The sequence below is a fragment of the Penicillium daleae genome (genome assembly GCF_028827525.1).
Source record: "Penicillium daleae strain IBT 16125 chromosome Unknown utg000007l_segment0_segment0, whole genome shotgun sequence".
Taxonomy (NCBI): domain Eukaryota; kingdom Fungi; phylum Ascomycota; class Eurotiomycetes; order Eurotiales; family Aspergillaceae; genus Penicillium; species Penicillium daleae.
In genome coordinates, this window is record NW_026623155.1 from 1,872,568 (window position 1) to 1,885,298 (window position 12,731).

The 12,731-nt window shown below is 52.0% G+C and overlaps 6 protein-coding genes across 6 annotated transcripts; 4 read left to right on the top strand and 2 right to left on the bottom strand.

The window, feature by feature from the left end:
* Nucleotides 1–1,011: 1,011 nt before the first annotated feature.
* On the top strand, nucleotides 1,012–2,309 carry N7458_007839 (PQ-loop repeat-containing protein; the record flags this gene model as incomplete). The annotated part of the gene is made up of 5 exons (XM_056911221.1): nucleotides 1,012–1,131; nucleotides 1,280–1,884; nucleotides 1,940–1,989; nucleotides 2,046–2,104; nucleotides 2,160–2,309. The coding sequence occupies 5 exons, from the start codon at nucleotides 1,012–1,014 to the stop codon at nucleotides 2,307–2,309; spliced, it is 984 nt and encodes a 327-aa protein (XP_056764047.1).
* A 905-nt stretch (nucleotides 2,310–3,214) lies between these two features.
* Nucleotides 3,215–4,296, bottom strand: rpp1 (ribosomal protein P1). Its single transcript, XM_056911222.1, has 4 exons — nucleotides 4,122–4,296; nucleotides 3,849–3,926; nucleotides 3,602–3,734; nucleotides 3,215–3,539 (listed from the first exon to the last, which is right to left on the bottom strand). The coding sequence occupies exons 1-4, from the start codon at nucleotides 4,188–4,190 to the stop codon at nucleotides 3,493–3,495; spliced, it is 327 nt and encodes a 108-aa protein (XP_056764048.1). The 5' UTR covers nucleotides 4,191–4,296; the 3' UTR covers nucleotides 3,215–3,492.
* Nucleotides 4,297–4,624: 328 nt separating this feature from the next.
* On the top strand, nucleotides 4,625–6,365 carry N7458_007841 (uncharacterized protein; the record flags this gene model as incomplete). The annotated part of the gene is made up of 8 exons (XM_056911223.1): nucleotides 4,625–4,844; nucleotides 4,909–4,990; nucleotides 5,045–5,069; nucleotides 5,131–5,409; nucleotides 5,473–5,639; nucleotides 5,693–5,906; nucleotides 5,964–6,149; nucleotides 6,210–6,365. 8 exons carry the CDS (start codon nucleotides 4,625–4,627, stop codon nucleotides 6,363–6,365), a joined length of 1,329 nt encoding a protein of 442 aa, XP_056764049.1.
* A 727-nt stretch (nucleotides 6,366–7,092) lies between these two features.
* On the top strand, nucleotides 7,093–9,557 carry N7458_007842 (aconitate hydratase ACO2; the record flags this gene model as incomplete). Its single annotated transcript, XM_056911224.1, has 2 exons — nucleotides 7,093–7,137; nucleotides 7,200–9,557. 2 exons carry the CDS (start codon nucleotides 7,093–7,095, stop codon nucleotides 9,555–9,557), a joined length of 2,403 nt encoding a protein of 800 aa, XP_056764050.1.
* Nucleotides 9,558–10,020: 463 nt separating this feature from the next.
* Nucleotides 10,021–11,318, top strand: N7458_007843 (putative L-serine dehydratase; the record flags this gene model as incomplete). The annotated part of the gene is made up of 3 exons (XM_056911225.1): nucleotides 10,021–10,097; nucleotides 10,179–10,232; nucleotides 10,316–11,318. The coding sequence occupies 3 exons, from the start codon at nucleotides 10,021–10,023 to the stop codon at nucleotides 11,316–11,318; spliced, it is 1,134 nt and encodes a 377-aa protein (XP_056764051.1).
* Nucleotides 11,319–11,767: 449 nt separating this feature from the next.
* On the bottom strand, nucleotides 11,768–12,440 carry N7458_007844 (ankyrin repeat-containing protein ANK1; the record flags this gene model as incomplete). The annotated part of the gene is made up of 4 exons (XM_056911226.1): nucleotides 11,768–12,025; nucleotides 12,088–12,092; nucleotides 12,183–12,360; nucleotides 12,426–12,440. 4 exons carry the CDS (start codon nucleotides 12,438–12,440, stop codon nucleotides 11,768–11,770), a joined length of 456 nt encoding a protein of 151 aa, XP_056764052.1.
* Between the last annotated feature and the right edge of the window lie 291 nt (nucleotides 12,441–12,731).

Here is a 12,731-nt window from a genome sequence, read left to right on the forward strand (position 1 = left end):
TGCCATCTAATTAGGAACATCTCCGGTGGATGGCCATCATAGCCGGTAAACAACCTGCATATAGTGATTCTCGAATATTGGCTCTGGTCAATTTGCGATTTTTCTTGACTGTGGCCCAGGTCAGGCCTTTCAGTGCTCAATTACTAGGGAAATCTTACTTCATTCTTGCCGTGCGCACACTAAATTTTGGGCATGCTATATCTAAGCAGACATTTGCAGCTATCGCAGTGGAAAAAACTTTCCTGGCATACCCCTTTATACATCAGATTTGGTGTGTCAGCTAATAGCTTTCCTGTTCTCGCGACTGGATGCGCTTCCATCGTCACGGAGAGAATGATTTATAGTTTCACCGTATAGATGGGCGGAGTTTGTAGGATTTACATCCATACCGAGGACTTGTATACGAAGTACCTTTTGGTAGTAGATAGCCTCCATTAGGTGGTCGCCGTCAGGCTTCTTCGAAGATAACAACCCTTAACTCACCTGAGTCTCCTACGTAGCCGCGAGTATCCTTGACGAATATATATATATATTTGCTACTGGGTACTGTATCATCCTTTCTAACAGTTGAATCGGGACTACAGTATTGGTGTAACTGTGCTATCTGATATCGAATTATGTAGGGCTGAGAGTGTCCAATGCGGCACCTCGCATTGGCTACAAACCTCCGATGATGCATGTACGCGCGTGGCCGATCATCCGTGCACGCCCGACATCATCGACTCGCTGAGTCATCGGCCATTGTTTCGCGAGGCACCGTGCTCTCAATGATGCAACGCTAACTAAATCTTCTTCTTATCTTTAAAAAACTTCCATTTCTAACCCGTTTCCAGTCCCAATTATCGTTCACGTACCTCGTGCAGCTCGCATTGCCGCCCACGTTGCCTCGGGAATGACCCGCATCGATTCCGTCATAGGAGACACTCGATTGCATTTTTCCGCGCAGCTCAGCCCGCCCTTCGCCCTTATCTTTAAGCTCCGTGCAGAAATTGCACAGGCGCAACGCACATCATGGCACTCTCGGAGATTCTGAGCAGAATGGCGTCGCAGGATACGGTGCCTCTAACACCCCGTGAAGCAGCATCTGGCCTTCTGGGCTCGGTATCTATGACTTGCTGGATTTTTCTATTGGTATGACCGCTGTCTCTCATGATTGTGTCGACCCGTGCTGCGTGCACGGGGCATTGAAGCGGTTACCCCTCCAAATACCGCGAAAAAAAACTCTGAACAAAAGAGAAAGAAGCATTTATTACAGCTCTCTAACCTATATCATCTGCAGGTACCCCAACTGATCGAGAACTATCGCAATGGCAACGCGGAGGCTATCTCCCTCCTCTTCGTCTTCGTCTGGTTCATCGGTGATATCACAAACCTCCTCGGCGGCGTCCTAGCAGGCCTAGTTCCCGTCATCGTTGCCATTGCCGTGTATTTCTGTATCGCAGATGGTGTGCTAATCGCCCAATGTCTCTACTACAAGGCGCGTAACGCGCGTCTCGAGAATATTCACCGCCGCCGGCGCTCCTCCACCGAGACCCCCGATCCAACCACCCCGCTCCTTGGCCGCCGTTTCAGCGACTCTGTCCCAGCCGCTCATGGCCGACGGAGATCATCTGGTTCGATGCGCGGTCATCAGGGTATGGGTCGTCGCGAGAGCCAGGTTGAGGATCCGCTGGCCAAGATTGTGGAGGAGATTGAGTACGGGCGCGAGGCATGGATTAAGAACCTGATTAGTGTGATTGGTATCTTTGTGGTTGGAATGGCTGGGTGGACGATTGCCTGGCAGACGGGGATGTGGGCGCCGGCACCACAAGAGAATACCAAGCCAGCTGATATGGTGACTGGTGGTGCGGTTTTGGGCTATGCCAGTGCTGTGTGCTATCTTGGGTAAGTCATACACCAAGCTCACGAGAAGAAATTCGTAAAGCTAACATTGTTGCAGAGCGAGATTGCCTCAGATCTATAAGAATTACCGGGACCAGTCCTGTGAAGGTACGTCTTTTGATCCAGCAATCAAGATACCGCAATATTGACTAACTCGTCTCCAGGCCTCTCGCTCCTCTTCTTCATTCTTTCCCTTCTGGGAAACCTCACCTATGGCGCCGGGGTATGTATTCCTCGAGTCGACGCGACTAGCTAAAGCAAACTAACATTGAGTATAGATCCTGTGCCACTCGACCGACCATGATTATGTGGTCACCAACCTGCCTTGGCTAATTGGATCTCTGGGCACCATGGCGGAAGATGTGGTCATCTTCATTCAATTCCGCCTCTATGCGATTCAAGACGCTCAAACCTTGCCAAGCTCATGATTGATCTTTTCGCTGGGTAATTTTTTTTTATGGTGGAATATTTGTCACTTCTGGTGAATGTCTGATAGCTTTGCCCAGCAATTATGGGAGGCTTTGATTAATGGCTTTGTATCATCTCGAGTCAGTTAGGAGGCATCTAGTGGATTTGAAAAGGCGAGCATGGCGTTTCTGTTTTCTGTTTTCCTTTGTCTTTTGGATATGATAAACATGCAATGCCGTGTACATACAAGGTGCTTGGGATGTTTGAGGCGATTGGATTGCTTAACGGTAGCACTTTGCTATAGCTCAGCATGTATCGTGGATTGGTGACTGAATGACTGGTCTTACGCTAGCTGCCATGAAAGTGGTTCGGTTTTGGTAATATTCAGTCAGCGACCCATGCTGACGATGAAATCTCCTTGGACTTATCAAACTTAATCGACAACCTATAAAGATCCTTCGACTTCAAGATCGTTGACGGCCGCCTTGGTCATCTACTCGTGAAATAGACAAGCCAGAAGGCAAGACACAACTTGCAGTACCCGATACTTTTCCATTATCATTTCGAAGAAGTCAAGAAGACAGTACGTAACCAATGAGAATAGGTAACTAGGAAGGTTGTATGACCATGCCTTCCATCTAGTGCAAGGCAAACGACGATGAATCTGCTACATATTGCCTCACCCATAGACTTCAACTACGAAAATACCTTGAAGCACAGTCACAAAGAGAATACTTTGGTTCATGGTCGCATGAAAGAGGACATGAACGGAGCTAGATCATCTAGCAGGGGCAAAACAATGGAATCACAGCATACATCTCTACCCGCCAGACCGGACTTTTTCGTCACGATCATGGACAAATCAGAAAGAAAGGTGTGCCAAACGTCTGTCTTCAATTCCCCTATAAATCCTGGAAGCAACAATAGTTTCGGTATCACATCGGCAACCGACCGGGTCTAGCCCCGCCACTTTGTGAATCGGGGGTAACCCGAGCACCCAGGCTCCATTGAATGTCCATGTCCGTTTGAATCTTTTGCTATTTTCTTTTTTTTTCTTCCCCGTGATTTGGATCTTCGTAGCAGGGGTCGTGGAGTATCGAGTACAAGAGAGAATCGTCGAGGGAGCCATGAGGCGGAGGCGGAATAAGAGATGAGGGAAAGAGCAAAAAGGAAACGACTTCAAATTCGGGACGGTGAAGGCGCTTAGTCGAACAGACCGAAGCCCATGTCCTCGTCGGACTCCTCCTTCTCTGTGAGGGAGTTAGTGATCGGTTCACTCTGCATACACACGGTCCATCAAGTAAAAACTCACCCTCCTCCTTCTCCTCAGCGGCAGCCTCGGCGGGGGCAGCAGCACCACCGGCGGCGGCGGGGCCAGCGGAGGCAGCGGGGCCAGCAGAGCCAACGTTGGTCAGGAGGTCCTTGACGTCCTTGCCCTCGAGAGCCTGTAGATTGGAAGGTTGGTAAGTCACTGTATATTTCAAATCTTTCGCGAATCGACGTGTATTCGGGTGTCGCAGGGAAATCGGGAGGCAGCGGTGCAGAGTTCAAGGATTTACCTTGGCGAAGATGGAGGCCCAGATGGGCTCAACCTCCTGGACCTTGGCGGCGGTCAGGATGGTCTGGATCTTGTCGGCCTATATGAAGATATTTAGTTAGTCACTGATGCCAGAATCTTCGTCGGTACAAAATGTCGAGTCCAAAGTTCAGCGGTCGTGATCCTTCCAAGGTGCGATTCGAGCTCTGCGCGAAGAGGAAAAAACCTCGTTGCGTGAATTGAATGGCATCCTCCATGAAACTTGAATTCAACAACAGGAAACGATTGCACGTACGGTGATCTCAATGCCATCATCGGCAAGGATCAGAGCGGCGTAGGAGACAGCGAGCTCGGCGGTAGACATTTTGTCGACGGGGTGGTGTTGACCGGACTGGGTGTCTTGAAGATGAAGATGGGAAGGGAGAGAAGGAAAGAAGTGTATCGTCAAAGGCCTATCCGAACAGGGTAACCAGCCCAGCGGTGTGTGGGAAAAAGCCCTCGCTTAGGGCTTTGCCAAATATGGTTTAGCGCTGAGCCCTCCCCGTGACTCAATGACTGCCTCTACGCTAGTCCATTTCCGGTCATAGTCTATGATGACATAATCTCGGAGTACGTACTCAGCCCGTATCGCAGGACGATATCAATATCAGTCCCGGAACTGACATCACATCGTGTGGGGTTCCCTCCAACAACCATCTTCTGTCTCCTTTTCAGCCACAGTTCAACCCCAGATCGCATCGTCAAATACAGTTGATCCCACCCGAACTTCCATTTCCAACTTCCTTTGCGCCTCCGGCCATGGACTCCCCCGCCGTACCGGTCCCGCTGGATCCGCGGGAGCTGCCCATCCTTGAGCGCTTGCTCCGGACCCGAGATGCCCTCCTTCTCCTGAAACAAGACAAGTCATCTTACATCAAGTCTCGCGATGTTCTCCCACTGTATGAGGAGGTAGTTGGAGAGGTCGATAAGCTCAATGCCGCCCGGAAAGAACACGACCGCCGTCTGGTACATAACCGATGTAAGTGCCGGATGCCCCGCGCTCGGATATGCCAGAGCGTCGCTGACTTTGTATCTTTTCGCAGTGGACTATGTCCTTGATGATTGCTTCCAGTTGATCTCCTTGCTCTTCTTGACCGTCGGTAAGAACAATGAAGCTCCCGCAGTGTAAGTTGCCAGTGTACCCCGCGAATCTCTTATGCGTACTTACACATCATCCAGGTACTCGCTTGCAACTACAATTCAGGTATTTCTACAATGCTTTGACCTTACACTGTTTTGTTCTAATATATTTTCGATTACTTCAGCGCCTTCTCGATCACCTCGAAGAAGCGGGATTCTACAGCTCCAAAGATTTGAACTCCATTACGAAGACTCTCGAGTCCATGCGAGAGACCCTTGACCGCGGGCGTGATGCCTACTCCCCAGCTCTTCTCACTCTCCTCGAAAGCCGGATGGAACATTGCCAACTCTCGTTGGCAAAATTACAAAAGGGACTCGCCGTTCTTGCGCCCGGCCTTGTACAGACACATGAGACCCTGGTGTCTATCCTGAGGTCCACAGCTGCTGTGAACACCCGGTCCAAAGTATGTTTCCCTTTGGAATGTGTATCCACGAGAATATTGGTTAACGCTGTTCCTTCCTTTTAGTTCTCTGCCACGGAAGTGAACAACCTTCGAGAACAGCTAAAGAAGATTGAAAATACTCTCAAGGATGGCAAGTTTGTGGACGCCGACGGCAATGTTCAGGCTGGATCCGATGATCTGAAGTCGCTGATGGAACGCTGCTGGCGGTGGACCGAAATTGTTCTCGAGCGGTAAGTTCCCGTCTTTCCTGAGATCTATCGACTAGTGGCTGATTGAAATGTAGCGAGGGCAAAATCGATGAACGGTTCCAGGAACAGTACGATCGCCTTCTCGAGATTCGCAATCAGCTCGATCGACTTTCGGTCACCCAAGCTTGGTCGCTCCGGGAGACCGATTTGTTTGGATACCAGCGGAAGCTTGATCGAATTGACGAGGCCCGAGTGAATGGCAACTTTGTCGATGCTGAAGGCCAACCCGCCGATCTTCACGCGCAGCGGGTAAGTCTTCTGCCTCATAGCTTCGGTCGAGTCTCTCTAACTCCGTGATCCATCCAGACATTGCTTTACCTTATCCGACGCAGCTACGCATACATCTACGCGCTTTTGATCTCCTCCGAGCCCGTGTCCGAGGCCCTTCTACCTGTTTACAATCAGCTCCAGACTCTTCGCAGATGTCTCATTGAGGTTAAGGAATCCGGAGGCGTGTCCAACTCTCGCGAGCTGTACCCTTACAGTATGAAGGTATGACATTCCACTCCCTTTGTATTACGCACCTCACGGTTCCTATACTAATGAGAGTAGCTCAATTCGATTGATAACATGCGGGTCGACGGCAAATTCTACATTGGTCCAGATATCCCAGAGGGTCAAGGCAGTGTCAACTCTCTACTTGCCGAGTGCTACGACCTGGTCTGGGAGCTCCGGGCTGCCGTTGCCGAGGATGAGTCCCAATCCTAGGCTGGTCTTCCTTGTAGAAACAAGCCTTTGCTTCTATCTGACATGTTTCCATTCATACTTGTGTGCAAGGAGGACTTACCATTCATGAAATGCCCTCGACTGCCCTGTGACTTTACGTGTTTAATGATTTTTCTTTTCTGTTTCTGTTCCTGGTTCTTGATGACATGCGGGGCGTTCAATCTGGGGCAGTTCTGAGCTCGAGTCGGGCATTGGCATCGGATATGGGTGGAGGGGATTCTGCTATGCCAATATTTTTGAATATTCAATTGAATTTTTTTTTTCCTTGTCAAAAGTTGTATATTGCTCGACTAAATCGCTCTTTAGGCAAGAACAGTTTCCAGTCATGATCCATGATTTGGTCGACAAAAATGACAAAGCAACATTGATAGATCAAGACTTCTATAGCTGGGTGACTCGGCATGATAAACCCGAACCGCTCCCTAGTGTCAAATACCAGCCGAAAAGGGATTTCTCGACCACATATCACAGCTTCTAGTCCACTCAAATAGCTCTTGTGATACTTATCTGACCTATTATACGAACACTGGAAGGTCCGAAGGTTAGTTCCGAATCGCTTCCCCACATTCGTGGCGATCCCGGTATCGGCGCAATGACAGGCCAATCAGCGGCTCTGCAAATAACGAAAAGCCGACCGAGAAAAAAAGCCCTTGGGAACTTCCTCAACCCTGCCTCTCTTTCCCCAGTTTCCACCCCTCCGCAATTGAGAATGGTGAGCCAGCTAGTATGGCAGCGGGCTGCCGCCTCCCGCAGGGTAAGTACCAAGCTGCATTGGCTACCGGGTTCCATTGTGGTATGCAAGACTGACTCCCATAGCTGGCCGCACGCCTGTCTCCGCAACGACTCTCCCGTGGCCTGGCCACCGAAGCCGCCTCGTCGCGTATGCCGCCCTACCCCAAGATTGTCCGCAATCTCGAGCAGGTCCGGAAGGTGCTGGGTGCTGACCGTGCCCTGACTCTCGCCGAGAAGATCCTGTACGCCCATTTGGACAACCCAGAGGAATCGCTGCTCTCTGGTACCAACAATGGCCGTGATATCCGCGGCAAGGCCAACTTGAAGTTGAAGCCGGACCGTGTGGCCATGCAGGATGCTTCGGCTCAGATGGCCCTGCTCCAGTTCATGTCTTGCGGTCTGCCCTCAACTGCCGTTCCCGCCAGTATTCACTGTGACCACATGATTGTTGGTGAGCGCGGTGCCGATACCGATCTGCCGGCTTCGATCAAGGGTAATGCCGAGGTGTTTGATTTCCTGGAGAGTGCTGCCAAGCGCTATGGTATTGAGTTCTGGCCTCCGGGTGCTGGTATCATTCACCAGAGCGTCCTGGAGAACTATGCTGCCCCTGGTCTGATGATGCTTGGCACTGACAGCCACACCCCCAACGGTGGTGGTCTGGGTGCCATTGCCATCGGTGTGGGTGGAGCTGATGCCGTTGATGCTCTCGTTGATGCTCCCTGGGAGTTGAAGGCCCCGAAGATTCTTGGTGTTCGTCTTGAGGGCCAGCTGAGCGGCTGGGCTTCACCAAAGGATATTATTCTGCACTTGGCTGGTAAGCTGACCGTTCGTGGCGGTACTGGCTTCGTGATTGAATATCACGGCCCTGGTGTCGAGACTCTTAGCTGCACGGGTATGGCCACCTGCTGTAACATGGGTGCCGAGGTTGGCGCTACGACCTCGCTGTTCCCCTTCTCGCCTAGCATGGTGCCCTACCTTGAGGCCACTCACCGTGGTCACGTTGCTAGGGCTGCGGCTGAGATCGCTGCTTCTGGCCCTGGTAACCTTCTACGGGCTGATAGCACTGCCGAGTATGACCAGTTGATTACTATCAACCTGTCGGAGTTGGAGCCTCACATCAACGGTCCCTTCACTCCAGATCTCTCCGTTCCTCTGTCCAAGTTCGCCGATACTGTGCGCGAGAAGAAGTGGCCTGAGACTTTCGGTGCCGGTCTTATTGGCAGCTGCACGAACTCCTCGTATGAGGATATGACCCGCGCTGAGGACCTGGTCAAGCAGGCCACAGCTGCTGGTCTCAAGCCTAAGTCGGACTTCTTCATTACTCCCGGTAGTGAGCAGATCCGCGCAACCCTCGACCGTGACCAGACCCTGAATACCTTCTCCGAGGCCGGCGGTATCGTCCTGGCTAACGCCTGCGGCCCCTGTATTGGCCAGTGGAACCGTACCGACGGCGTGCCCAAGGGCGAGGACAATGCCATCTTTACCTCCTACAACCGCAACTTCCCCGGCCGTAACGATGGTAACCGCAAGACTATGAATTTCCTGGCTTCTCCGGAGCTCGTTACCGCTCTCACCTACTCTGGCAGCACCACCTTCAACCCTATGACAGACTCTCTGACCACCCCTAGCGGCGAGACCTTCAAGTTCCAGCCTCCAAAGGGCTTCGACCTGCCCAAGGCCGGCTTCGAGGAGGGTAACCCCAGGTTCCTTCCCAGCGCTGCTGTCCCTGATCCCTCGCAGGAGGTCATCGTCTCCCCGACCTCGGACCGCCTGGCTCTGCTCGAGCCCTTCGCCCCCTTCCCCAAGGGCGATCTTAGCGGCCTGCAGGTGCTGTACAAGGTCAAGGGCCAGTGTACCACGGACACCATCTCCGCTGCTGGCCCCTGGCTCAAGTACAAGGGCCACTTGCCCAACATCTCAGCCAACACTCTGATCGGTGCCGTCAACGCCGCCACCGGCGAGACCAATGTTGCCTACGACGAGAGCGGCAACCAGCACTCGATCCCCGAGCTGGCCGAGCAGTGGAAGCAGCGCGGCATCGAGTGGCTTGTTGTTGCGGAAGATAACTACGGTGAGGGCTCCGCCCGTGAGCACGCTGCTCTGCAGCCCCGCTACCTGGGTGGCCGTGTGATCGTGTCCAAGAGCTTCGCCCGTATCCACGAGACCAACTTGAAGAAGCAGGGTGTTGTGCCATTGACTTTTGCTAACCGCGAGGACTATGACCGCATTGATGCCTGCGATGTCGTCGACACCGTCGGCCTGTACGACGTCCTCCAGGCCGGTGGCCAGGGCGAGATCCAGCTGCGCGTGACCAAGAAGAAGACTGGCGAGTCGTTCGTGATCCCTGTCCAGCACACGCTCAGTAAGGATCAGTCTGCGTTCATTCTGGCTGGTAGTGCGCTGAACGTGCTGGCCAAGAAGGCCAACGCCGGTGCGCAGTAGGGGGGAATGTATCTTGTTTCGAACGTAAAAGTTCTGTTTCGGTCAGGAGTTGTTGAGCTAGGCTGATGGATGCATTTGTTCCATATATTTTGTTTCAATTTTGTCTCGTCTACTATGACTATCTACTAGCACAGCCTGCATTCGTGTATTTCGAGACTTAGATTTTCGATTTTGTCTTTTTGTGGGCTAGATGATATCCAATGTGATTTGTATTCTACGTTAATCCTGTTCTTTCTACCATGATTAATAATTTGCTGTATGGTAGACATGTAGTGAGATGGCAAAGACTCGAATCTTCTACAAATCAAGTTCGGCACGCCCTGTCGTTGTCATCCCGCGCTGGTGGGGGTGCTGATAGCCTACCCCTGTAAGGCTGTAAGGCTGGGGAGGGAACCCCGTGTATAAAACTTACCTACGCCCTCCACGAATTGTCATCTTGTAACTCAATCAAGATATCGCCGAAATGCACACTTCCACCAAGAAGCCCTGGATCGAAACTCCACTAATTGAATCGGCCACCCTCTCCAAGCAAGCAGGATGGTGAGACCAGTTCCCCTCAAACAAGGGGCCCTCACCAGGAATAGCACAGAAGCCAAATATACTAACCCAGCCATCCTTCAGCCACGTATTCCTCAAACTAGAGCTTCTCCAACCCTCCGGCTCCTTCAAATCCCGGTAAGTCATTCCCTTCACCACCCTAAATACCCCCTTCTCCCCACACTACGATTCAAGAGCCCAGCAAAACTAACCTTACCCAGAGGAATCGGCAACCTAATCCTCTCTGAACTCAAAAACAATGCCAACAAGGCCAAGAGCGTACATTTCTATAGCTCGTCCGGCGGCAACGCCGGTCTAGCCGCCGTCCACGCAGCCCGCGATCTAGGCTGCGCTTGCACCGTGATCGTCCCGCACAGCACGAAGCCGCTAATGATAGCCAAGCTCCGGGATGCCGGGGCGACAGAGGTGATTCAGCACGGGGAGAGCTGGTTTGACGCTGATTCGTATTTGCGACGGGAGTTTATTGAGAATCAAGCCCAGGCCCAGGTCCAGAGTGCGGCTGGTTCTAGGGCTGGGGCTGGTTTGGCGGAGAGTGTGAATGTGTATGTTCCCCCGTTCGATCACCCGTTGATTTGGGAGGGTGCTGGGGGTATGATTGGTGAGATGGCGAGGCAATTGCCTCCTAGAGAGGATGGTGAGCAGAGCGGGTTTCCGGCGGATGTGGTTGTGTGCAGTGTTGGGGGTGGTGGGTTGTTTAATGGGATGATTGATGGGTTGGAGAAGTACATCAAGTCTTCTTCTTCTTCGTCGACTTCCACTACAGATACCTCTCCAGCAAAGAACGTGCGTGTTCTCGCGGTGGAAACCCGCGGCGCAGACTCCTTGGCGCATGCGCTTCGGCAAGGCAAACTTTCTTCTCTATCTGCCATCGAGTCCCGGGCTACTTCGCTAGGCGCATTGTGCGTCGCGGAAAAGACTCTCGCAAATGCTGTATCCCCACCGGCGGGCATTGAAGTCACCAGCGTTGTGGGCTCAGACGCCGAGGCTGCGAGGGGTGTCGTGCGATTGGCGGATGAGACTCGGTTGCAGGTGGAGTTGGCGTGTGGTATTAGCTTGGAGGTTGCGGTTGGCGAACGGTTGAAGGAATTGATTCCCGATTTGAGGCCGGAGACGAAGGTGGTGGTTGTTGTTTGTGGGGGGAGTAATATCACGGCGGAGATGATTGCGGAGTATAGATTGAAGTTGCAGGATGGGTGGGTTTGATTAATCGGGGAGAATGAGATTAGCTCAATGCGATTAAATAGAACTAGAATGCTTGTTATTCGAGACATGAGATCAATTCGGCTTGCCAACCCCAGGCCTGGTCATGTTTTTGCAGTACTGGAGACTGAATGTTGTCCACTACCTAGAGCACCTACTGTTCAGTCATGGCCCCAAAATATATACATCCGCTGGGACAGCCCAAGCCCGAGCTTTGCAGTACCCTACAGTAACCTTATCTTGACCTTCAAAACATGCAATGGACTTTATTCGTAATCATCATAGCCTCGAAAGAACAGAACACATAACAAGGCCAAATCTAACGTGCAAAATTGTATGGTCAGACAGAAATACAGACCAACGCTCAAAGACAGCATCTCCCCTGGATCCGTCCCAACAGCATCTATGAGGAAAAGATCCCAACCTCTCGAGGCATACACCCCATCACCAGCTTACTCGCTATCACTGGCACTATCATGCACCGACCCATTCCCCTCATCATTGCGAATACCCTCCGCCAAGATATACTCCGCCGAAGCAAGCGTCTGCTTAATGGCAGGCTTATCATAGACCAAGTCCGCCGGTTTTTGCCCATGCTTGTTACGCACGCGCGGATCGCAGCCAGCCTCGCACATCATGGCGATCATCTCGGCGCCCAGCTCGGCGTCTTTCTCGTTGGCGAAACGTACGGCGGTGTGCAGTGGTGTGTCCTTGTCGATGCGGGTGAGGGGTCACATTCGAAGTATTGGATGTCAAATAGGGCGTCCATGACATCGTCTGTGGCAGGAAATCATCAATGAGTTAGTATTGCGGTCCAAGTATGGGATGGTGCGGATGTAAGTAGCGGCCGAGGGGGGGCTGACGTACAACTGCCGTAGCTGGCGCAGATGTGCAATGCGTGGTTTCCCATGGAATCTGTGACTTTGTTGAAGAATTTGGCTACGTCCTCGTTGGATTGGTTCTCCATGTCGTGCAGGACTTGCTCAATTAGGTGTGGTTGGTCGCGGCGGCAGGCTTCCACGACCAGCTCGCGGGGAGAAGCACCCTGAAATCAAAGTGTCTTGTTAGCAGCAGCTTAATGGAGCAATATATCAGTGTCAAATTACTCACCTCGTCGTCAGCCATTGTCTTTAATCGTTGGAATTGAGGCTTTCTTGGGAGAGTTGTAAGGAATCTCGTTGCGCGGAATCAGGGACGAGTTGGTGACGCTGAAACGCAGGCAGCCGTGTGTAGTGGACCAGCCAGAGAACAGGAAATTGGAGTGGTCGCGAAACCTTGCTGCAAGGGCAGGGACTGATAGTATGTACACGGCGAAAAAAAGTTCGAAACAAAACAAGCCAAGCTCTTTTGTCAAGACACGAATAGTAAATCCCGGGCGTTGCTTTCCCCAGGGACATCCCATATGCCCGGATCATG

Excerpts from the sequence above, each read along its gene's own strand:
- rpp1 (XM_056911222.1), bottom strand. The coding sequence starts at position 4,190 with ATGTCTACCGCCGAGCTCGCTGTCTCCTACGCCGCTCTGATCCTTGCC. Across the intron at positions 3,927-4,121 it reads ATGATGGCATTGAGATCACC|GCCGACAAGATCCAGACCAT; the intron begins GTACGTGCAATC and ends ATCTTCATATAG. Across the intron at positions 3,735-3,848 it reads GGGCCTCCATCTTCGCCAAG|GCTCTCGAGGGCAAGGACGT; the intron begins GTAAATCCTTGA and ends TCCAATCTACAG.